This window comes from Tyto alba, unplaced genomic scaffold (genome assembly GCF_018691265.1).
Source record: "Tyto alba isolate M040663 unplaced genomic scaffold, T.alba_DEE_v4.0 Super-Scaffold_18, whole genome shotgun sequence".
NCBI classification, from domain to species: domain Eukaryota; kingdom Metazoa; phylum Chordata; class Aves; order Strigiformes; family Tytonidae; genus Tyto; species Tyto alba.
The window spans coordinates 11,504,312-11,530,083 of record NW_024881280.1 but is presented as its reverse complement, the minus strand read 5'-3'; the positions used below and the strand labels follow the sequence as shown (position 1 = coordinate 11,530,083).

At 42.7% G+C, this 25,772-nt stretch overlaps 1 protein-coding gene across 8 annotated transcripts in view; it reads left to right on the top strand.

Annotated features, from left to right (window-relative positions):
• Positions 1 to 25,772, top strand: part of SUSD6 (sushi domain containing 6) — a 98,823-nt gene that overhangs the window by 36,185 nt on the left and 36,866 nt on the right. For 4 of the 8 annotated variants that reach the window (XM_042790576.1, XM_042790575.1, XM_042790578.1 and 1 more), the window contains 2 exons: positions 14,632 to 14,819; positions 19,328 to 19,357. In XM_042790576.1, coding sequence (XP_042646510.1) covers positions 14,699 to 14,819; positions 19,328 to 19,357 — 151 coding nt within the window. In that variant the 5' untranslated portion in view covers positions 14,632 to 14,698. Of the gene's footprint in view, positions 1 to 1,452; positions 1,523 to 12,566; positions 12,683 to 14,425; positions 14,497 to 14,631; positions 14,820 to 19,327; positions 19,358 to 25,772 lie in introns of those variants that run through there. The other 4 variants (XM_042790577.1, XM_032984587.2, XM_009966119.3 and 1 more) reach the window with 4 other exon arrangements.

The window sequence follows — 25,772 nt, the reverse complement described above, 5'->3', positions numbered from 1 at the left end:
CTGAGTGACCTTTTAATTTCCTTTTCAATGGTCTGAATCCACTGTAATGAACAAAGAAAGCATTAAGAACAGGTGTGGTGCAGATCTTATTGCATGTTTGAAGTAGACCAAATAGCTCTGGATTTCTCTGGGTTTTACATGTAGCAAGAACCTGCTATGAGAGCAAGATTCCAGGGACCCAGTCCTGGTTCAGAGTAAGGAGGTGGTTGCTCTTAGTGTGGTAGTAGCTCATGGTATCTTTGTAGCAGTGGTCTTTTTTTGTTCTGTGTTTATACAGCACCTAGCACAGTGTGGTCTGATTCCTAGGCTCCCATAACTGCTTCATTTTGCCCTGCAAGTGCTAATGAGACAAGAAGTGCTTACGATGGGCTTTTTTTTTGCCTAGTAACATACCTGTCTGAAGCAAAAATTTATCCTTTGGCTTGTGGCTCAGGCTTCCTGTCTGCATCTCTTCCCTTGCAGTGACTTATGTAGTGAGTCACAACTAGCTCTTATGTATGAAAAAGTATGTTAAAAAGCATATGCTAAGGGGAAGGGGATAAGAAATGACGTTTCAGCCAAGAGGTTTTCATTGGGTAAGGGAATGAGGGAGGTGCGAACAGCAGAGGAAAAAGCAGCATGAGATCAGTGGGCTTTTTATTGCACAGCATGGAAAAAATCCCACAACTTAAATATAATCTAACCTTTTCTTCCTGTGTGTCTTACAAGAAATGCTTTCCATGTAAGGCACAGGAGAGCCTGCTCTATGGACAGGCTTGCCTAAAGTCTGCTGGCTACTTGTAGGTGAGGAGAATAAGCCAAACATTGCTGGGGATAGGCCTGACATTTCTCAAGTCAACATAATTGTATTACCCAGCTGATGGTAAGATGGCATCCTTCCAGAAGGCTTCTAGAGCTCTGGTTTGACTGTTGGTAAACGATTTCTTATGCAAGTCACTTATACAAAGCAGCTTGCAGTTCAGGTGTGGCTCTACAAAGAAGCATTGATTGTTAATCACTTCTCTGAAGTTCTTCAAGGCTGATTTGGTCTCCTGATACCCTTTTTCCCTTCATACTTTTTGCCTGGCATATAACAGTGGAGGAAAAGAAATTCTGTTTAGGAAGTGGGGATTTAAGCATTTCTTGTGTAAAGCAGCAGAGGATTCCTTTTTTGCCTCTTGAATTGAAGGTGTTTGCAGACCTTGGGTTAATCATCTTAGTATTGAAAAATAATTCCAACCCTTAACATTGGCTAGTTCCATCAACTGGACACTCCCAATATTGATGATATTAAGGCAGTAACATGCATGTCCCCTGTTCCAGTCTCCCCCCCGCTAAGCTTTTTTTAGGCTTCTGCAAAGTCTGAGAGTCTCATTATACATGGTCCATCTTTCTTTTGTTGCAGTGTCTTTCACATTAATAGCATAGGTCTTAATTCACCAGTCTCAAACCTTTTTTGCATTTTGTGTGTAGGCCTGGGTGAGCACTTGCAGAAGTGAACTGGGATCCCTCTGTGTGTCATCATCTGTTGATTGGTTTGCAGGTGAGCTCTATAGCCTGCTCTCAGGAATGTGCAGTGGGTGTTGAACATTGCTGTGCTTTGAAATGACAGGGCCCTCACAAAGCTGGTTCTCTCCTTTCTGCATTTCTTCATTCTCATCAGAACAGGACTCCATCCTGTGGTTAGGAAGTCTGATGGTCAAGCTTGTTTCCCGAGAAAAGCAAGCAAGCAAAAATTTCAGGTTGGGCATCTTGCAACTGCTGATGCTGCTGACCATCATCTGCTCTGCTTTTCTCCTTGTATCTGCAGTGTTTGCAAGGAGTAGTTTAGTGTTCCCTTGGTGATGGTGGTGTTGAGGAGTACCTGTCAATTCTACAGAGACCTTGCTCCTGAGAGCCTTTACCTCTTGAAGAGTAACTTTTTGTCATGTGATTCAGAGTTCTGAGATTGAAACTTGCTGTTGGTCTAGTGACAAAACCCAACAGCTTTCTTTGGTCAGAAATAAAGATTTCTGAATGGGGATGCTTCTTCAAAGAACTGAAACTCCTGCCCTATTACACCTGTTTCATAGTAAACAGCCTAGATAGAATTAGCTTGTTCAGATTTGGTTTGTTTGCAAGGAACTTGTGAAGGCTATCAATGCTTTTGATGTAACTACAGCATGGCTGTGCTTGGCAGAGAAGATGAGATGTAACCTTGGTCTCTCAGAAATAAGTTGTTGGACTCTGTCCTCAGCAGCAGGTGGTCCTACCTTCCAAAGGGGATGGTAATAGTGTTTCACTGGGATTTCTTTCCATTTGCAGGGGTGGTGTGAAGCAGCCTTTGCAGTGATTCCCAGCAGCTATACTCAAGTGCTTCTGAGGAGTGCAATTTGGAGGTGGTGGGGTGGCTGGAGAGGGAGGTGGAGACTGGGGGACTGTTGTTAGAGGCCAGGGAACGGGATATGACTGTTGGAGAAAGGGCTTCTGATAGCTATTGTGCTCTGTATTAGGCTGCAAGGAGGGTGGTTTCCTCAAAATGTGCCTTATAGCATCCTGTGGAGCCTTAATGGAGCTATTTATTTTCCACAATGCGGGCTTCTCTTTGTCCTCCCCCCACTTCCCTCTGCATGCGAAACAGTGACTGTTTCATGAGGAGAGTGGATCCCAAAGTGAAAAGGGAGACAAAGAAGATCGTTTGTTGTCCAGAGCCAACTGTTGCTTACATCTGTTAAATGTCATGTTCAGCTCACCCGGCAAAGCAGTTTTAGGTGAGCTAGAATGTGTATAAAAGCAGGCGGAGGCTAGTCTTTTCACAAAATGAAGCTTGTAAGTGGCCTTTTAAAATTTGCTAATGGAAGCCCAGACAGTTGCAAAAGACAGACCACCAGCTCCTCTAGATACTGCTGCTGTACATGACATTCACAAGACAGTCTTTCCTCGAACTTCATAAGTGGAGCTACAGATGACATCTGTTTGGTTTTTTTTTTTTTTTTTTTTCAACAGTTGTTTCTCTGTGCATTTAGTGAAGAGAAGTAAGGTTAGTTTAAAAAAAAAAAAAATTATTTGTCAGTTCTTATCCAGGAACCCTTTCTGGAAACTCTGTAAAATGTATTTTTTTTCTTGAGGATAAGAATGAGAAGCTTAGTTAACCAATACATATAAGACAGTTGCCAGTGTTGATGTTCAGACCTTTCTGCGAGATATAGGCTTTCTTATTTGTAAAACATGCCTTAATTTAAGTGGTTGCTCTGTTTCTTTTAAACTGTCCCTCCAGTGCTGTTACTTTACTATTACTTCCAATTGTCTCTTATAGAGATGCCAGAGAATTGTTAAGCAAATTTCTGATACTGGTGTCAGGCTGTTTGCTTCCCTCCACACACATGTAGCATTTGTAGGAACTAACACTTGTCTGTCTCTGTATGGTTTTTATTTAAATTGTTTGGCCTTGGAGGAAAAGGAAATTGGTAATGTGGAAAGAGGGAGTGAATGAATTTAGCCTGTTGTTTTGCAACAAAGTCTTAAACTGCAAAGGCAGAAGGAAAGCAGCTTTGAGGACAACTGCTGACTCTTAAAAGATTAAATTGCATGTCAGATTGACAAAATGGGAAAACAAATTTAGTCTTAAGAGTACAGTAATAAAGGGATTGGGTGAATTCCCTTTGAGAAACTCACTTGAAAATAGATTAAACGAACATGAAAATCCTCTGCTGTTGAAAGTAATTCTAAATCTTCATCTCACAGTTTGGTGAGTTTTGCATATTAATTTTGCTATCCTGTAAGCTCTTGTAGCTGATCTCTGTACTGCTGCTTGGAGCACTATGTTACAGGTAAAAACATGAAGAGGATGACTTTTAAACTAGCTTCCTTTATACTAATTCTAATAACCTTTATTTAAACAATTCACTTTGAGGGGACCTTGTCTGTAGAGACAGGAAATTGCTTGAGGATTACTGACTGTGGCAAGACTTTCATATTTATTTGCAAAATGTCTGAGAAAAAAAAAAACAGTCTTCCTTTAAAGGCAGCTGAAGCTGGAGTTGCTGTGCTTTTCCCTCAAGGCTGAATAGAGGTCACTGGGAATTCTGTGCTAGAATGTTTTCTCTTGACAGTTTGATGGCTTGAGTGTACTTGTGCAGGGTGCTTGGAGATGCATCAAAACCCCGAGCAAAGCACAGTGGCCTGTTTCCTAAGTGGATGTACTATTCAGTTACTACTGGCTTGACAGAGTTGTTTCCTACCCTCCAGATAGTGAAGAGTTAAATGTGTCTGCTTTAAAATGGCTTTTTAGGGGAATGAGGAAGGATCTTGCACTTCTCAGCACTGTGTGTACAAGAGAAAGGAGGGGAAGGGATGTGTGGGGCAGCATGTGTGCTATCCTTTATGCCCGTGTGCCCAGCCTGTTGACATTTGAATATAAGCATGCTGGAGAAGTAACAAAATGCAGAAAATTCAGTGAAGACTCTATACTTGTCCTCTTCTTGCTTGTGTTGCATGGTAGCTGATCCATTGTAGGGTGGAGGACTATGACTAGAGCCGGGAGGGAGGCAGCACCCCGAGCGGTGTGCTTGGCTGAGGGACAGCAGGCAGTGTGTATTGCTTTCAGGAAGGCAACTGCCCGGGTCACTGGCAGGATGCTTCACCTCTAGCTTCTGGTCCCAGTGGTAAAGAGGCATTGTCTGCAGCTTTATCCGGCGTTTGTCTTTGCACATGTGAGTATCAGGAGGGAATCTGATCTTTGGGAGGGTTTTCCCTGGAGATTTGAGGCAGATTGGACAAAGCCTAGCTGTGTTTTTTTGCAGTCCTGGGTGGTCTATTGAAAAAAGCCAGGGTGCGAGGCAGAAGGTTAAATAAGCAACCTGTATCCTCTAACTTCTGGGTGTATCTCCTTGTGACCTAGCGTTGGCACGTATGTGATTCTTGCCTGTGTGCATAGCGTTTCTCTCTGTTACATGAAACTTAAGATTTACTGCCAGAGCAAGTTGCTGACTCTTGCTGTGCTGCTTTGTACAACTTTTTTCCCTCTTTCGGCTTCGATTTCATTTGACTTCCTCTAACTAGGCAAGCCTGTGTTGCCTTTGGCTATCATGGAGCACTCACACAGCTCTCTGGCTTTTAATCTTCATGGAAACCAGGATGCTCAGAGCCCTGATTTAGGGGGAGGGTTTAGTTCTATAGCATTTTTATGCAAAGTAAATTATTTCTGCCACACTTTAATGTGGTTTGAAAATGGAGCTGGTTTAAGGAGCAAGAAGCTTGTGTAATTACTTGGCCCAGCATGTTATACAGGCTGCTCACCAAAGTCAGAGAGTGGTTCCACACACTACAGACTCTGACAGCAAAGCTGAGGTGGGAGTTTCTTACCTCTCCCCAGCTGTTGCTTCCACTGGCCCCAGAGCTGTGTCAGTGCAAGGACCGAGTTCCCCAACAAGCTCATGAAAGTTGCATCAGCATTGTGGAGGGGAGGGTTAGCCGCAAAGTGGGTGTGGGAGCAGCAGCGTGGGGGTGTTTAGTCACCTGGAGCAAGGAGTCATCCTTCAGCCAAGGTAGAGCACAAGCCTGTAAGTGCCTGGGAGGTGGAGGGCCAGGCCTCCAGCCCAGCTGGCTCTGCAGAGGGGCACTGCTGATGTACTAGGGGTCAGTGAGGGCTCAGGAACCATTGCTGCTATATAAACAAGGTGCTGAGAGCTGCTAAATGGACAGTCACTACCAGGCAGTGCTCCTTGGCTGGCTCAAGACACTTTGCTTAACATTTGCTTTGCGCTTGTTTGGTAGCAGTGAGGCAGAGGCCCTTCCTCAGGGAGCTGCAGAATGGTGATCCCTATGACACTTGCAGGCTGGGTGCTGTGGGATGGGTGCAGGAGGCTGTGGGTGTGCTCCCCCTCCTGCTGCAGGTAAGAGCAGCTTGGGTCACACCTCTGGGCTGCCTTAGTTCCATAAACAATGCCCATATAGATATTTTTTAAATGTTTTTTTCTCTAATAGCCATGCTTTGTAAAGTCTAGATGTCACTGAGTCAAGTGAGGGAGAAGTTGAAGCTTCAGACTGACCTTCTGTTGAGATGTACCATACAGCTTTTATTTATGACAAGTTTTATTCTGTGGACTCTTCTTTCTGGCATGCTTCTCTTCCACCCCAGTTTAATGTTGGAAATCTTTAATATTCAGTCTTTGAATAGTGGTTGTAGGTCTCAAGAAGCCAGTTTACCATCCTACTAGAAAAGGACCTGTCCCGGGTGTTCTTCTTGGAGCTCTTGGCCTCCACATTGTGTGTGTGTGTGTCTGTCCCCTCATGACACGTAATGAGCAGCAATCCTTCTTGGAGTGCCTCTCTGGCTTGATGCTCCTAGATTGTGCTGCTCAAACCAGAATATAATTACAACTGATCCTTTGTTAGAAAATCAAATTAAGCATAGCCTGTTGAGGAAAGCCAGTTATAGAGAAAAGGCTGTGAGGGTCTTCTGCATAGTGATGTGTGGTCTCTGTGAGCTGGTAATTGCGGAGTGATTTAAAAGGAAGCAAGCTCTTAAGACTCCTATTTCCCACCTCCTCTTCTTTCAGCCCTTAAGTTATTGACTTTTGAGATTAATTTATGGCACCTTGCCTAGATTCCGAAAGCCTGCGGCTGAACGCTGGCATGCCTGCTGCCGGTGAGGGTGCCCATCTGGGGAGCCTGCCCGGGCCACCTTCTGCAGCCACCCTTGACTGTAGCCTCACAGGAGCAGGTCTGCATGCAGGTGGTGTGCTAGTCTCCCTACAGTTTTAGTTGCAAGGGGTTTGAATAGCAGTGAAAGATTTTAGTTTTCCTTTTTCAGCTGTATGCTGGCAAGAGTGATGTGGCTGGGTTCTGTGGAGTGAAACGTGCCCGATGCCACTGTGAGGGTTTGTGGCCATACATGTCCATCTGTGATACATAGTGCATCCTAAATAGGAAAATAGTGAGCTAATAGATACAAAACTGAGCAGTAGTGATGAGAACATTTGAAGGCCTGCTTTTCCTTCCCCCTCAGCCCCCGCTACTGAGATCCATTGAATCTGTTCTCTGCTGTGTGTTAGAATCCCAAATGCAGTCTTAAAGTCAGAACCAGAATTTGAAGCTATGCTTTTTAACTTTCTCTGTTTGGTCAATAGTAGGTTGCTGGAAGATGAAGTTTTCAGAGGACTTAAGGGTCAGTCTTCTTTCTCAGAGGTGTTTTGTGTGTGTGTGTTTATCTTTGAAAAGACCTTTGTGCTGAAAGACATCCAAACATCAAGGATTTGTTAGTCTGGAAGGTTCTGATGTTACAACATGTCTATTGCAGAGAACTTTCTGTATAAACTGTGATACAAATAATAAGCACTGCATGGCAATTGTCATCATCCTTTGGAAGTGGGTAGTGGATGTTTTCATATCTGGGAAACTTGAGAATTCTAAACTTGAGTTGCCTCACAGCTGTGCTTTTAGGAATAAAAGTAAGAGTGCCTCCATCTTCTAGTATAGTTCCTTATTTAAATGGTGGACTGGTTCACCAAAGTTTACATATAGAGGGCTTTGATAGGGAAGAGATTTCCCAAATGGATGTTCTCTTCAAATGGCTGTGCTGCCTGGTGGTGTTGCAGCTGTGTGTATAGTAGACTGATGCTTTTTAGCCACATCAGTTGAAATGAAAGCACAAGTGGTAAGGATGGGGAGAAGCATGTTCTAGTAGTGAAGGATTATAAAATAAGCCTTTATTGTACATGGGCCTTGTGGTGCGTTCCCTGAAACAGATTAACACAGCTGCATAAATGAGAAAAGCATCCTGGATATACAAGTGACCTTACCAATCCAGAATTGCTTCAAGAACCCTGTTCTTATTGAAAGTAACATTTTAAGCTTGTATGTGGTTCCAAGAGGTTCTGCCTTTGCACAGCTTTCCTTTATTCTCCTTCCCTGAAGCCATTTCAGTTTACTGTGAGTTTTCTTTTTTAGGACTTATTATTTTTGGAAAGCGTTCTGGAACATTTTGTGCATATGGTCCTCTGTAAATGTGCTGTTGTACTGATTAAAGCTGAAAGTATGAAATCTAGCCTTTCTGATGCAGTGCGGCAGGGAAAAAATGCTGAAACAATAGTTTCTAAAGGGAATACTTTTCCAAATAAAGGCACATTTAAAAAACAAAAACAACCAAACAAAAAACCTGGGAAAGATTGCATGAGAGAGATTCTTCATTATGCCCCAGTCTCTACTTCTCTCATAGACTGCATAGATGACAATATGCTTAAAATTGTGAAATATATACATCCCTTAAAGCAGATCCAGTGCTTTTTTTTTTTATATATATATAATAACTGGTTTTACTGGTGATGCGACCCCAATGGTATAAGCATTTTTGTAATAGCACAGAAATCTGCCATGCATTGGGGTTGTGTGCATTAACCTGTCTAACTTTCCACCCTGCCCCGCCACGGCTCTGCTCTTCCTTCCTGCTGGTGCCTGCAAGTTCACAGCCTGCCTGTAACTAGCTTCTCCTTCCTTAGTTGGAAGGACAATGGGATTTTGATCACTTATATTCCTCCTCCCAAGTAAACCAGAATGTTTTCAGTGAAATTCTGTGACATCCAAGGAAATATCTTAAAATTTGGGGAGCTAATGATACCTAGAGCTTTCTCTTGGACTTGTCAAAGCAAGGAAAATTGGATGGTTTTGTGTTTTTTTTTTTTCTTCCAGTCATAAAATTCAAATCTTCTGTGACTGTGTTAGACCTGGCATGGCAATTACAGTATTTGGAAATGGGTAAGGATCTTCACAAGACTAAGACTGTTTCTAAGAATTTGTCTCTGACTCTGTTTCTAAAAGTATGAGAGTGATATTTGCAAGAATGAAAACTGGGTCCTAGATCAAGCTCTGCTGTGGTGTCCTCTTTACTGTGTCACAGGATGGGAAAGCAAGTCAGTGGAACAGAAAACATTTTATGGCTTAAAGGCTATGATGTGGAACAACGTTATTACATGCTGATGTATCAGAGTACCTTGCTAACAGTTTGTCCTCTGCAGTTGGGTGTCTGATGCAGACAGTCCTGAGGTGGAATACATTTTTTGGAAGCCTACTCTGATGTCTTCTTGGGAAGATGGAATTTACTGCTGCAGTGCACACATTTATTTAGAAGACTAGTGTGACTGCTTGGTTGGTTCTTAAATCTTTAATATACCATGCAAAAGAATGGCAGTTTAGGCTGTCGTAGATGCAAATCTCAGAGCTGTGACTGACAATGATGTAGCAATGGACTTTTAAGTGTGGAGTGAAAAGACGCTTGATCTGGTATTCCTTGAGGGATCCAGGAACCCCTCACTTGGCTGACACTGCAGATCACAGGCCAAACCCTATGGCACTGTTGGGGAACGAGGAAGGAAACCCAACTATTCAGGTCCCACTACATGTTGCAGTCAGGTCTTGGTTTGCAGGAGGATGTACGCTGATTCCAGTGTTCGAAATAAGCAGCTCAGTCTGCCCTAGTGATTCCTCTCTGTAGCAGGAGATGTGTGCAGTTCAGCCCTCTGCTTTATGTTGTGCCTGTGCTATGCAGAAATCTGCATTTTTATAATTCAGAGATGAAGGTGTAAAATTAAGCTACTAAACACACTTTCTAAATAATCTGGTTACTCTGTGTGTGTGGAGGGAGTGTTACATGGGTTGTTTGGGTTTTCTTATTTCCTCTCTTCCTCTTCCACCTTTTCCAGTTATCCTGGATAATTGAGAGTTGGCTGTGCTGAAAAGTCAGATGATTAAGATTTTTCTAAACTGCCTGCAGGTAACTTTGAATGCCTTTTTTTTTTTTTTTTTTTTCCCCCCTCTGTGTGTCTAGTTTAACTGAACAGTTTAATTGAACTGTGAAGTTATCCCGAATGTTAAAAATACAATTCTGTTTCTAAAAGCTTTCAGTTAAACTGGTTTAGCTACAGAGAATAAGTAGAATTAGGGATTTCTTTCCTCTGCTGGCACTTGGACTTGATTTTTCTGTATTTTTTCTCATTAAGCAACCAAGAGGATGACTTTTTTTGTCTGAAAGCTTGACTGCTCATTAAAACCAGACAAAATAAGGATACAACTAAACTGACAACTAAGGGTGAAGGTTAAATCCTTTGAACCACACTGCTCATATTTGGTTCCACCTGCAGCACAGCCATGGGGCAAGAACAGTTCTTGTGCTTAGCCTTTCAAAAGGTATGCTGTGCACACCTTACCCTCATCCTGCTGGCAAGTTCTTTGCTGTGTGCATTCAAGAGAACAATTTCTGAGTGTTATTCTGAGGGGGAAACCATGTGGATAAAATAGAGATTTCTGATGTGCGTGAGGATAACTAATTTTCTTTTGGCAAGTTTCAAGTGTGGTATTTAAAAGCAAGCCAGTAGATTTCCAAACATACTGAACACTTCTCTAAACAAACTATGAAGAATCCAGGTTGAAGACCTGTTTTCCAGCAACAGGGACACAGGACATAGCTGTGCCAGGTATCTTGAGCAACTGGAGAGCCTCAGACTGTTCCACTCACTGCCCTGGCATATTGTGTCCTTAGTGTACCACAACTACCCAAATCTGGTTCCTTTCATGTCCTGAGCACATGACATTCCAAAGAACATTTTTCCATGAGGACCTAGGAGTCCTGATGTGACAAAATGGGGAAAAATCGGAAAATTAGTCATAATCCTGGGAAAATGTACACATGCTTATGAAGGGATCTTGGATCAAGTGGTAAGAGTTGGCAGCTTCTGAAGGTCTAGAAGATAAATGACAGTGGTCCCCCAACAGCTTAGCTTAGAAAAAGCTCCTGCCACATGTGCGTACGTCATCTTTGGAAACGTCAGATTGTGGTTTAAGATCGAGCAGGAAGCCTGGCCTTTGTGGCTTCAGTGGCAGCCAACGCCTGCTTCAGGGAGTTCATATAGAAGCGAACTACTGCTCGTTGTGTGAGCAGGACGGGCCGTGCAGCGAGGGAAACTGATGCTGAAACATCACTGGGAAGGTTGCTTGATGGTAAGACTTCAAGGAAAAAAAGAGCCAGGGATGGCTGTAATCTGGAAGTAATGAGTACTTTTCCCCTTGTTCATAGCATTCCCTGAGAGGGTGTGTGGCTATTGACTTTGTGGCCATAGAGGACAATTTATTTTCTTACCCATATTTAGTAAGTGTTTTCAAAGTGCACATTAAAAAGAAAGCAAAACAAAAATTACCTCTATTGACTGATGTGCTGTTAATAGAGAAGAATCTCTTCTCCCCTTCTTACTGTATTTATGGGAACTGCTGGCAATACTAAATATTATCTCTGAAAACATCTCTGTTTAAACTTAATCCTCCCATAACCCTTCAGCCTAGGCTGTGGCATATGAAACAGGTCTGAAGTATCGTCGCTCCTATACTCGTGCTACTGTCGGTTTCTGCCTCATTGTTTCTAGGATCCACTAAAGAAACCAGCCCATTCCTTAATGTTGTGTGTAAACAGGGAATCGCTTTGATCCACCTGAACCTTCGAATTGTCAGGCTATCTTCCTGAGAGTATGTCTGACAAATGTGTGTGCTCTGCAGTGCACTCCAGTGAACTTCTGGAGGTGGAGGCCTGAAGAGTTGTTATGAAAGCAGCTTCCCCCTGAGCTGTAGGTATGAAGAATGTGCTAAAATAACAGTCAACTTTCAGAGAATTGAATGTCTAAGTAGCTTCCCAACCACCAGCTCCCCTCTGGGAAGAAAGGATACCTTCTTATCTAGCCAGAATCTCTTTATCTCCTATTTTTGCCAAGGAAAAGTCAAGGCTGGAAACAAGTTTTCTAACTTGGCTGAAGCGTGAGGGAGGATCCTCAAAGGTGCTACCTGTGCCCATTGTCTCCTAACAATTCTGAGGGGTTTATCTATGCTATCTTCCACTAAATGGTTTTGCTGCCTTAGTGTCGACTTCAAATCCCACACTGAACTCAGTCAGCTCAGTGGGATGTTACTGTAGGCATAGCAGCAACAATTTACAGCATTCCTTGTGGGTCAGCCCCGTGCCTCTGACAGACAGGATCCCTGATAACCTGGGATTTAAGTGACTTGATACCTGAAAAGAGATGGGGAAACTGTGCCTGACTTTAGAAAAAAGCAGAGAAACAGTGCTGAGCTTTAGAGTGAATCGAGAATAAGCAATAATTGATTGTCCCAGCAGATATTACTGGTTTAGGTATCTCTAACTTGGTGGTTGTTCAGAGACCACAATTGGACTGCTGGATTCCACGTGCAATCTCAGGGAAAGGAAAAGTACTCTGGGGTAAGGTGCCTCAGCAAGTTCTGGGATAATTGCATGCCCTCCTCCCTACCTCCTGGCTGCTGCTCTGTCACCGGGCAATTGCTGTTCGGAGGGCAGGGAAGGCCAGCTTTAAAAGATACCTCGGGAAGACTTTCAGAGTTTGTTATACTAGTGAAGCTTCATTAAATTGGAATGGGGAGGACAGACCTGTCTTGATCTAATCAGAAGGGCCATTTGCTGAAGATGGTGCATTACTTTTCAGAGCTGTAATTCATTGTAGAGCTGTGACTGAGAAGAAAGCAGCCAGCTGTTGGCCTGGAGTATAGGCCAGATGCTGGCCTCTTCCAATTGAATATGAACTTAAAATCCATGTGAGAGATCTGACTTGAGAGGAAGTGGCAGATGTACAGACTAGCTGGCTTGGCTTTCTTCACAGAAGAGGATTTTTTTGTTCCATGATCTTAATTGGTGCTGAAGGAATTCTAGCAGGTGAGTGGCAGCATCCTTTCCTTTTTGCATGGTAGAAGTTTGGTGAACAAAGCATTGGCTCCTTGTCTGTTAAAGACATGAGAAATCTATAGACTGTACTACAGACTTAGAGTGGGATAGCTTCACTTTTCTCCATCCCTCTCCGAATGAAGCAAGAAACAAAAGGGGCAGACACAGAGTTTATTGTAGCATCAGCTCCAGATTTGCCACATGGCAGTTTAAATGTCATCTTGAAATGACATTTCAAGGTGGGGGTGTATACAGACAAAGAATTCTTCTTTGGTAGAGACTAATTGACTCGAAAGATCCAGATTTTAAAGTATAGCTCTTTTGTGACATATATATGAGCAAAGTAGTGACATGGAACTAAGGAAACCCTCTTTTCACGAGTTTGACTTACAGGATTAATGACAAATCTACATATTTCCTCCCATATTGCAGCTTCTTTTTCTGCCTGAGTAATTGGAAATATGAGTTGTGGCTGTTTGGGTCGTGTGTTTCTCTGGTCAGTGCTGGCATGTTGACTTTTTCTCAGAAGTACTTATGGATCTGAAAGTCATATTGCCTTCCCTAGTAGCAGGAGCAATAAACCAGGTCCCATCTGTTCTCACAAGGTACAGAAGAGTACTAATACCTGCCTCTGCACCTATCAAATTTGTTTGGAGTTACCCAGCAGTTTTGAGTTTGTATGGGAAACATGGCCAAAAAAAAAAAAAAAATCCCCCTTCAGTATAAATATCCATTTAACCGAAGAAGCTGTGGCTGAGTGGGGTTTCCCTCAAAATTAAAAACATTCCTGTGATCAAGTGTAAAGAAACATTAAATTTTGCAAACGTGTTTTTTCCTTGAGAGCTTCAGATATTTGTGTAAGGAATTGCACGATAGAAGTGTTGAAATGTGTCTCCATGTGGTGTTGGGGAGAGCAGCGTATGGGGATGGTATGTGTATGTTTTTTGGTTTGTTTGTGTTTTGATTTTTTGAGTGTTTTGTTTGTTTTTTTTTAATGCCACTCATTCAGTTGTCTTTATCCCAGTTTTTTCCTTCCTCCTTTGTAAAACCAGTACATGCAGATTTTTAGTCCTAACTTTTTTGTGAGCATCGCAGTTACGCATGACATGGTTATTCATCCAGGTCCGAAGTTACCATTAGAGGTCTTGCAGGTTAAAACCATACTAGGTTGATGGGATATATATTCTGCAAGTCTTTTTCCTTCATTAAAAATAAGGGCTCAACTTTGTTTTCTTGATTCCCCAGGTGCACTTTGTATGTTTATGTACAAGTCTGTTTTTGCTGTGACAGTGCTTGATAGGCTATGGCTCAATTGCTCAGTCCTCAGCTATGAGCAGTGTCACATCCTGCAATTTTAATTGCTGTGTTCTATACTGTCAGAACATTATACCTGAGGTTTGCAAGCTGTTTTACATTCCTCCTCATAAGCGTGTGTTTGCCTGCCTGCCGGCTGGCTGTCAGGTTTGCTGTGCCTCTTCAGGTGGCTGAAGAAGCATTTGATTTATTTATCCTAGTTGTCTAGTACAGTCTGCTGTGTCTCAGAGACGTTCTGAAAGGTGGTGGGGGTGTAGCAAGGCTGGATCTCTTAAAGTTATTTTGAAACAAATTCTCCAGATGCTATATCCTCTGGGGCTGTCTTGAAAGGAAAACCTAAAATTAATTGTAAACTAGGCAGTCTTCACACCTGAAATATTTAGAGGATTAGTGAAAAGTTCTGGTCTCTCTATAATGCAGCTCCTTTTAATATTTCCTATGCAGAAGATTGCCTTTTCTGCTCCTATTACCTTCTGAACTGTGAATACTTGGTACGATTCCTAAATGCTAGAATATGCAAAAGATCGCTCGTTTGTTTCTGAATTTCCCCTTTCCCTTCTCTCCTCAGATGTTGTAGGTGCTTGGCTCAACACTTACTGTTTATTTCTTTGTCTTTGTTTTTGTAGACCGAGGTGCTCCTGATCAACCAGATCTTTCGGGAATTTTTTAAAAAGAAACTTTGGTGGGTAAAAGATGTGCCATGGAATGGTAGCACCAAAGAGCAACACAGGATCGTCTCTTGCCTCGACTAGCCATGGGTTATTTCTTCTGCTAGTTATCTTTGGTACCTTTATCGTGGAAGCACAGGCCACAGGTAAGTGAAACCTCTGCATATGCTGCAGGGAGAAGGGTGCATAATTATGGAGGTGGCTTTAGGTTTTTATGGGGAAGCTGGTGATTGATGTATTTGTACACATCTTTCGGTACTCACTGGAAGAATTCAATTATTACTTGTTAAGCAGAGGGCAGTGTCTGAATGGAACAAGTCTTGCATATTACTAAGTAAGTGCTTGTCCTTTACCCTGTCAGTTTTGATTCCCCCAGCATATTTCTCCTCCATTCTCATCTATTCACTGCAGCTGGAGACACTTGGACCATCTCAAGAGCATGGACCACAGTTTTGGTTGAGTGAGATTCTCATGTAGACAGTCTTTATCTATATGCCCTGTAGCAACTGCTCATGCGAAGTAGTTTTGGAAGCACAGGCTGTCTTCAGGTCTTTGTGCAGCTGATGAATTTGTTCAGTGTTTTCCTTGTGTGTTATCTTCTGACACCTCAGCACCTGCTAACTGCACCCCTTTATAGATCCTTTTGTCAGCTTGAGTTTTTCCCTTGCCCCTTTCTAACTTCGTGATGTTTATCTTTTGGATAAATATTATGAATAACGTAAATAGCAGTGCAATGGAATGATATGTAAAATGTCAGCAGAGATGAGAGAACCTGCCTTTTAGAAATGAGTTGGAACAAGAAAATGTACCAGATACAAGGTAATACAGGATGTGAAGTATATGCTTGTTTACAAAGTATAACCCGAAATGTGTCTTTTCTCTCAGGCCAGCCATGATGTAGTTTTTGTTTGTAGGGAGACACTTGATTGTAAGTGGGATGGAATGGAAGGAATAACTTAATGTGCTCTTGCACAGAACTTTGAAGCAGGTTAGTCCCAAAACAGCACATAGGTTTTACTTCAGCAACTGTTGCAATGTAGAACAATAGCTTGCCTCTGAAAACAAAACCTCAGTTCTCAACATAAGGCTAAAAAGTCCTATTTATTTGACATATCATGGCACCTGAAAATGTCTCAGGACCAAGACTCCTCAGCATCAGTGAAGCTTGAATTGGCCTCTGTGTGGTAGAGCAGAATAAATGTTAGATGCCAGATGCACTCAAAGGCAACATGATCTTGTATGGAAAAGTCTGCTGGTGCTGGAAACTGCTGGAGGAGTTGTTGATCTCCTTTTAGTATTTCTAGCCCTTTGTGTTGGAAGGGAGAGGCTGCTGAAATCAGATATCCCAGACTTGTTTGTCTTCCTGGCCTGATTTTGGTTTTGTAGGTAAAGAGGGGGTGGGGGGACACATGTGAGAGTGACAAGTTCGCAAGAACAGATAGTGAGAGTGGGAAAGGGACAAGGTCTCTTTGGATGTGGTCTATGCTTGTTTTTTTTTTCCAGTCTTGCTGTTATTGGTGATAATGTCACTGCCTCATTTCAGAAGTAGGCCTGTCAGATATGCCTCTCAGCCTGGGGCTGGAGTGTGACATCCCTATCTGAAACTCCCATTACACACTGCAGCACCTTCAATTGAGTCTGTAATCAGTATGCAAATGCCTTGTGCTGCACAGGGCTGCTGGATGGGGAAAAGCAGCCACAATACGGGCAAGCCATTTTAATATCATTTTTGAGGCATCCGGTCATGTTAGGAAAAGCACTGGTTAAGCATGTCAGGAGACCAGGGAGTGGTTCTGCATTATTTCCCTTTCTGTGTTCCTTTTGCTTCAGGACCTGAAACCAGCTGTGGTAAACTGATCAATGCATATCATCAGCTAAATAGGATTATAGTGGCTAGACATGAGCCATTTCCTGCAAGGGAAGTGAGAAAGTGAGTGAATATGGAGGAGGGGAGCCCAAGACCATAGCAGAGGGCAGTACATGCAGGGGAGAAAATCCTGAGGGAGGGGAAGAGCTTGCTGAGGAGCAACTTCCACGTGCAGGTTTTCTGTGACTGGGAGGTAGCAACCCAACTGCCAGTTGCTGGGAGGGATGGGGGTGCTCTGCCATGCGTCATGGGCCCGGAGAGCTGCACCTGCAGCAGCACGCCAGCCATGAGTAACATTAATGAGCAAGTCAGCCGAGGAGCGGAGAGCCAGATGGAGAAACAAAGAATATTGGCGAGGCGCTTGGAAAATCATCTTTCCCTCATCCTTGTCCCCCAACCACCCCACCATCCTCACTTTATTACTGTATATAGAAAAATCATATAGAGCAGGCAGAGCAAAGCAATGTTAACATGAGGCAAGAGATTGTATTAAATCTCCAGGTGGCAATGCTTATCTTGAATGCAGGGCCAGTGTGACTTGCTCACAGTTGTTACAAAAGCTGAAGAATGTTCTCAAAAAGACAGACAAGCATGGAGACAATGACTGGCTCAGCTCTGAGTGAGAAAGCAGAGCCTGTGATTCGTATGTTTAAAACCATATAATATATATTGTATTGCAATAATTTTGCTGTTTAGAAATTCTATTGCTTGAGTTCCAGAAGGCTTAGAGATATATTCATGTTCTGGGCAGGAATGTGTTCTCTTTGCCACGTGGTTAATGCAGAGGGCAGACTCATTTCCAGTCAGCAAGCATCTGGTCTGTCCTCTGGTAATAAATTGATTTTATTTATGCATGAATTTTTAAGAAAAATCTTCAGCACTTTGTCTCAAGCAATCTATTCAAATATCCTGGAGTGCCATGAGATGAGTATGATAAGTTGCTTAGTCACTCAGCACACTGCAGAATTTGGGAAAACTGTTCCCTTTTCACAGGAAGATATCCATGAATATAAAAATAACCGCTGTGTGTATTTTAACACAAAACAAACGCAGCATTTGGTGATGGGCAAGCAACGAAGCTATATCAGAAGGGGAGGATTTACAGAAACTTCAGTTCTGTTCAGAAATATTTTTGGAGCTTTATCACTGTTGTGCCTTTTTTTGCCCATCTGGCAAGTTCTTCAAGATTATTTGGGGGAAACAGTGGAGGAATGAGCAGGCAAGGAAACTTGGAAAACAAGGACCTGAAATGCTGAGGCTCGTTTCTTTGTCTTTTCTGTTTGCTTTGAGGTTTCATCTGGAATGTAGAGAAGAGCTGGGGTGCTTAGTAGGTGGAGATGGGGAATTTTTGAAGTGTTGGAGAGGAGCAATAACAACCATTTTGCTTTCTTTTTTGTAGGTAACGCTTCTCCATTCTTTTCTTCTTGTTGTGATTTCCGTACCCCTCCTCCATCCCACCACTGGCCCTTAAGGTTATTCCCAAGCTCTCAAAGGCCTTGTGTTTATATCTCATTCACAGTGGTCCTGCTGTCTGGCCAGGCTATTTTTGGAAGGATAACAGTGGATCAGAATAAGTCGTTCATTAAATTTTAACATGTAGTCTCTAAAATACTCTGAAAGCTTCCTATCATTTGTGTTCCAAATGGTGTAATCTCTCTTGGTTTCATAACCGGCTCTGTCAGAAACCTGTCAAAACATGGGTTGGGCATTTCATTATTGATAATAGCATCACCTGGTCCTGAGAAATGCAAGTAAAGGTGTTGGTAAAAGTGTCGAACACCCAGAGTTAAGTAAATATCAGTACCCATAAAGGAGAGAGTTTACATATTAACATTTAAAAATTAATAATAATGCAGGCTGGGTGAATCTAAGTCCATTTAGATTTAGACACAGCCTAATTTTTGTTGACTGATCATGTGTGAAATGCTATAAAGCTAGCTCTTTAATTTTTAGGATTGACATTAAAATGATAAATTGAGCTTGAATGTACTGAAACTACTTCATTCCTGTGTGTTGTCTCTGACGCAAATGCAGCCAATCTGCTGCTTGCTGGTCTAAGGTCTTTTCAGTGCCAAGGTTATTCTGCACAGAAGCTCTTGGAGACCACTGGTATTTGTTTGAATTACATAGAGCAGCTTGTTAGAGTGCACTGCAGTCACTGAGCAGATTCAGACTTGTTCCTGTTCTTTGGGAATCTGTGCAAAGCAGAGGTTTCCTTTGTCTCTGATTATGCAGCTGAAAGAAAGGCATTTATACAGCTAGGGACGAATTCAATGGTCATAAAAACAAGGACACTATAACATTAGATGGCTGGACAGAAATGTGGGGAGGTGTTGTGCATGAACAGAGGATTTTGATTCTAACCTGTATGCTTCATGTAAGTGTGGGTTTGGAGAAATTATAAGGTTAGCTGTAAGAAGTGTGTAGTTCTCTGGAGAGAAGGGGGAGCAGTTGCGGGTGCAATTCATCTTTCCAGTCCCTTTGGAGAGCTCAGTAAGAGCAGAGTGGTATGGAAGAGCATAGTGAGGAGCTGCAGAATAATGGCCTGGCTGCAAAGCTGGCTGGGAAGCAGATATAGATGGTCCAGACCTTAGACTATTCAAATAGTAATATTCACACTGTTACTACACTGATCCAGGCAGTGCTATTTAAGCAACTGGCTTGGAGGGAGTAATAGGGATCTCAAGAAGCCATACAACTTGTTTAATTTTAACCAGTTCTAATGGCTGAAGAATGAATTAAAGCAAGTGTAATAGTAATCCTGAATTTTCCTTTTGTCTGTCCTAGGTTGGCTCAGCAAATCCAAAGGACCTGCATGTGAGTAGACTTAAATTCACTGCTGTACTATGAGAAATGAGTGTGATGTTTTACTGGTTAACGTAAGTGACTGTGAGCTAGGATTCCCGTTATACTTGTGTTGTGTTGGATAGGCTGAGATCCATCCGTATGCCCCATTTCCATTTTTGCCCCTTGTATTTGGGAAGGATGACTGCTCTCAGTTTGAGAGAGGGAGATCAGTTTCATGTTTCACTGTGCTTAAAGGGATCTCTGCCTTCTAGAGCATTTAACTTCAAATGACTCAAGAAAAAACAAATAGAATAAATAATTCATTTAAATGCAGAGAGAGATGCTGCTTGTGAGAGTTTTGAGAGGCTGCCAGAGAGTATTGAGAGGACAGGGAGGGCAAGCTGAGGCAATCCCCTTTTGTTTCCTTTAATCAAGGAAAGTGAACATCTCATCACAGAGCATGACTCTGGGTATATTCCACTGGATACTCCAGCTTTTCATTTCCTGTGCTCAGAAAAAGTCTAAAATTTTTCTTGTGTGCATGTTATGGATGTACGTAATCTTGGGAGGAATTGGGAAACATATTTGGCTTCTGTATCTGTTCTAAATATATAAAATTTTATGTAAATCTTTGTTGAACTCTGAAATTTGATCTGTTTAATCTGAGCTTTCCCCTCTCCTCAAAAAAAAAAAAAACCAAAACCCCAAAACAAAACAAACAAACAAACAAACAAAACAACAAAAAAACCCCCAACAACAGAAACAGAGTCCAAGGGGAATGGATTCATAATGAATTATTTAAAGGTGTGAGAGGGGAGTTTTACCACCTACCAGATTTTGGTCCTCAGAGAGTGGGAGATGGGAGAAGAGTTGATGGAATCCTCTGAATCCTGGATTTTTATCCAGTGCCTGAATTTTACTCCCGGCAAGACTGGTATCATGCATATCTAATATTAAGGGGCTTTCAATTCTTGATAATGGTTGCTAGCAAGAAAATAAGCTGCTTTAGGAGATAACTCAAGAATTGTCTGGTCCAGCTCAGCTCTTGGGCTAGAATGAGAAAGATGGAAACTGGTAGGAGCTTCTTTGTAGACAGAATCAGGAAGGGGCACTGATGATGTGGTTTATTCTTCCAGAGAAAGTATTTGTGAACTTCAGTCTGTGTTCTGACTCATCACCATCCTGGTGTTGCTTGATGACTGCTGCCCACTAGGTTGAAGATACAGACTTGTCTGTCATCTTATGCAGCTTCCTTCTATCGCTGAGTCTTTCCTCTTTATCTACTTGAGCCAACTCTTGCAAAGAGTTTGGGTTTGTTCCTAAAGTCCTGACTGCAGGACAGAAGAAAGCTTGCTTGCTAAGGCCATGTGCCATTTGACAATTCCTTTGCTGCTTCTGTCTCTTTTGAGTCCTAAATGGGTTACTACTACAGCTGAGATGTTTTTTGGATATGTTGAATGGTTTTCATCTCTGCAACCCATGTCTGCCACTGCTTCTCCAGCTCTTATGTTTAACTATAGCAGCACAAGCAGTTACCACCTCCTGTTTATGCTGCCTGCTATTACTGACTGCAGCAGGGAAGGCAGAACAAGTAGTAAATTTGCTCTGAAACTGTGGCAAACTTCAGCCTGGGCTGTTACTGCAAATGCTGCTGGAATAGCTGGTGTGTGGTATGTAAAGCTGTGGAGTAGATATGTTCTCAGCATACTTACATGGGTGATAAAGGGGAAACAAATGGTAGGGCAAGGTGGGTAGCTGTAGACTGTCAAGTCTTCAGCTTTTGTGGCTGAATCTGGCAAGGCCCCGTGTTAAACCCAGCAATCTGTGTCTAGATGAAAGTTGCTAAAACACTGCTGGTGACAAGCTGCTAGGGTGCTGGAGGCACTTGAACAGCAAGCTCAAAAATGCTTATACCTTCATGAGAGTAATTGGAATGCAGTGACAGGATTATGGCATTGTCTCAAGAGGTTGTACCTGCTTATCTGTATGCACTGATCTGCATCTAAAAAAACATTTTCCTTTTAATGAACTGAAACCTCTGGGGAGTGTTCATCTTTCTCTGCAAGCAGGAATTCCCCTGAGGCTCTGCTTCTGCAGCATTGTACTGGAGGACCTGCGAATTGCTTGCTTCCAGATGTTGTTGAAGGGATTTAAGTAAACCCTTAGGTATGGGGCTGCTTAAATGAGTTACAGGATATGCTAGTTGGATTGTGCTAGAGGGGGCTTGTTGTTAAACTGTTGAAGAATAAAATGAGCTTTTTGGCCCAGCCTAGTACAGTGATCCTTTTATTATGGAAGGGGGAGAAGAACTTCTGGAGTTCCTGTGCTGAGAAGACTGTCTAATTGCAAGAGTTGGTGCGGATGCTGCCTCACTGCTTGTGTACCTTGGCCTGGCTGGTGCTGGATGGAGATACCTCCTGTGTTCTTTCTCTATAGAGCCAATGCCATGAATGCAAGGACAAATGCATTTATCCACTTGGTGTGACAAGAAGCATTTCAGGGGAAGTAGAAGCCAAAGAATTGAACAGTATGGTAACAGAAGAGCATCTTTAAATCTTGCGGTCTCGGCATTTTAGCTCTAGCCAGTTGTCTTAATTTGGTGGGTAAAATCTTACTTGTTCGAGCAGAAAGAAACATTGCTGCTGCTTTTGAGATACATCTTCTACTTCGTCAGTAAAAGGGAGAAGCACGTCTGATTTGGAAAATGCTGCCTTGCTGTAGAGTGAGATAAGCACATCTAGAGAATGCTGTCTTGAGTTTTCAACCCACAGACAGGGAAGAAACATGGTAGGCCTGACACATGCAGAGTCACAACTAGAAACCCAGAGTCTGCTGCTGCTTTTCTGTCTTGAAGGAACATTTCTATGTCCTGAGAAAAAGACCAACATGGTGTATAACAAGTTTTGTCAGATACCCTCAGGCACCCATAAAGCTATCCATCAGAAATAATAAAACTGTTTTGTGATCTTACCAATTTTGTTGCTTAGGCAACTTTGCATTTTCTTCTGCTTCTTTTTCAGCAGAGGTGTCAGCTGCTGAGACAACAGGTGAAATTTTTCTGGTTTAGGTAGAACTAGAATATTTTGAAGGAAGCAGAGCTATCTGGAGACCGTTCAGGCATAGAAAAGGATGAGAAGGAAATGGAGATTTGTAGGAAGGTGGTAGAGTAGATTGAAGGTGAATGAGTATCAGGGGAGAATAAGATTAAAGGAAGGAGAGGAGGGGGACAGAGGCACAAACTGTGATGAGATTGCTTTTGAGTGCAAGTCTTAGTGAAATCCAGGAAGATGGCAAGTTTGTTTTTCCAATTGTATTCTTTCAGTCCCCCACTTCTTTATCTTTCCCCAACAAGCTAGTCTTGTTGCAAATGTTATTGCCAGTATCCCAAGGCAGAAATAAGTCTTGCTGTGACGTAGAAATGTGATGTCCTTGAGCTAGCATAATTTTAACCTTTGGGCCTTCCCATTTTGAATCTCTTAATTTGCATTTACTTCTCAACTACTTCAAATGCTATTTTTAAGTTGACAGTTTGTGCTTTCATGGTGGCTGATTCCTCCATGGCATTTAGTAAGCTAGACTCTACTGTTGAAATAGTTGGGGGAGATGTACAGTGCTGAGAGAGCTGAGTGTTCCCTTGGTACAGGATCCTTGTTCAATTTTGTGTCACTGAAGCAGTAGTGAAACAAATAGTGTGTTTGGTCTGAGGCAGATCAGGGACTGGCAGTCAGGCACTGTTAGCACACTTCTGCCGTATGGGAGAGGAGATGCCTGCAGTGGGGACCAGATCACTGTCTGCTGGTGTGAGGCAATGGCTCTGGTGGGTGAGCACTCTTGAAGTGCAGTGTAGGTGCTGTGCTGGAAGAGGTTAGTCCTTGTGAGAAGTTCTGCTGCTTCTTCGCACCCTGGAGAACTGATTGCCTCTTGAGATGTGCCTCCAGCTGTGGAGGCTCCTCAGGGCTGGAGCACCTTTTCAGAGCACTATTTGGTTTGGTTTAGGTTTTTTTTCCTTTATTTTTTTCTGTCAGTGTTGCCTTGGTCATGTTTAGTTCCACTTTAACCCGCTCTTTCCAGTCATGAGCTGATACCATGTAAGAGTTGAGTCCATGGGTAGTCAGTGGTATGACTGCATGGGAGAAAAGGGACGTTGCAGTCTGTCATCCGGTACACAGGTAGGTCAGCTTTTAGCATTCATGATTCTTGTTGTTACTAAAACCAAGAGAGACTGGTGGAAGCTGCTAATTAGGGGTGTTGTGAGGAGATTCATTCTCTGACTACAGTCAGGATGAGCAAAGACTTAACTGTTTTACCTCATACCTCTGGCCACCTGCCACTTGTCTAAGGCAGGTCAGGAGTATTTCATGCTTGGCCACATCAGGTGTCGTGGAGGGATTTGAGAGGATAAAAAATAATGCCTGTTCTGAATCCGCATCCTCTGACAGCAGGGAAGCATCTATCACGAAGTCTGTTTCCGTTCGCTGAACTCTTAACTTAATTAGTTGCTTTAAATGGAGGAAATTTTTGTCCTGACATTGGTTGGTTAGTAGCACCAAGGGAGGGTACTTGCAGACCTGAATCTTTTGTGGTTTTCATTTACAAATTACTTTTTCATGGCAGCATTTCAAAGCTGCTTGCCAGTATGCATCCTGCACAAACAAAACCAGACACATCTCCCTTTACAGAGCAGTCTGTTGTCTTTCTTCTTTCTGTGGCAATAGGGGCTGGCCTACTCATTAAATGCAGATACTTCTCTATAGGTAGGAGTCCAAACATCTAAGCAGCAGTGGAATGACTGAACTTTCAAGGTGAAATTGTTCTTTTTTTTTTTTTTTTTTTTTTTTTTTCTGGCAAAGGGATTTGGGGCTCTTATGTATTATTCCTGTGGTGTTAGGGTAGCTTCACCCAATCTCACAGTGAAGTGGGAATCACTGTAAACACAGCAGTGTTTGTGAGTGGCAAATGTTGTTTCAGTTTGTAGCTTGTTTTTCCAGTTAACCTGTATTTCACCTGGTGTAAAACTTAGCTTGGTTAACTGCTCAGCCATTGTGGTGGTGGTCTCCCTTTTTCCTGGTAGTGGGAGGCTCTCTGGGAGATGGTAGGAAATGGTAAGTTACAGGAAATACTTTTTTTTATTATTGCAACAAATCCTGTAGTATTTCAAACAGAATCATTTCTTGAAGTTGGTCTTCCTTGGTGATTTCCTGACTGAAGGAGGCAATGAAAATTGAACACTAAATTGCAAACAAAACTAGAAAGCCCTCTGGTAACCATCTCTCAGTTGCTACGTATTGCATGGTGGCAGGATGAAACTTGTGGTGCCTGGTCTGGTCTCCAATCTCCCCACAGCAACAAGTTCCAGTTGCTTTTGCAGGGAAGTTGACTGCTCCCCATCCCTTTGGAGTAGCCTCCTCTGTGGGAGGGATTTCTCCCGGAGGCTGAGCTGGTTCCTGGGGTTGTGAGGATAGATGTATTTATGTTGATTAGTTTCTTTGAGCCGTGCTCTTCTATACCAGTATCTGTTGTGCTCAGCTGAATGACCAGCTGTAATGATTTTTACTGTCATGCAATTGTTTAGCAGTAGCAAGAGAGCAGTTGGGGACCTTTTGCTTTGTCTTTTTTCAAGTCTTCCCCAAGCCCATCTTTGTCCTCGCGTGCGCGTTTGGAGGACACAAGGCCATGGCGTACGGCTGCTGCGCCCCGGGCCCCCACCCCGCACGCACGAATTCATCAGCTTGATCTTTCCACCCCTGCTCCTCAGGAGGGTCGGATGGCAGCTGCAGCTCCTGTCAAGCATGATGCCGGGCGGGGAGTTTTGGGGAGGAGAGTTACAAAAGGCCCGGCTTAAATCATCTGTGTAAGGGCACAGCAGAGGCTCTGTCACCCAGGCCCTACCGCTTGTCTTCTGGTGCTATGGTTGTAATGACATTAGCATTTCAAAAAGGGGATTACCACAGCCCTCACATTCTGAGCGGAGGATATTTGGGCTGTTACTTAGAAAGCTGCTTTCTGGCTATCTCTGCTTGTTTGTTTTTTTTTTTTCCCCCCCTTGCTCATGGATCCTGAAGAGTTGGTGAAGGTGGCTACACCATGTTAAAAGCAGGTTGTTGATGTTGCGAGGAAGCTGGTTGTTTATTAATATTTAACTGTGGGCTGACAGATGTGAAGTTGTTACGGAAGCATTGTTTCTTGCTGATTTGGAGTGACTGAGAGTTTACTAATAGAAAACGTAAATTAAAGGATCTGTGTTGGGATCACAGCTGTATGCTAGAGAGGTATCCTGAAGTCATGCTTACAGGAAGAAGTTAAGGTAATTATGTTAGTTTGTGTATTTCAACCAAAGGACATGGATGGCATACACATCCTATTTATTGTCTGCCTTCTACATCTCTTGTGGTACCAAAAAAAATGTTATGTGCCCAGGCCCAGAATTTCAGGGCAGTTCCTTGGG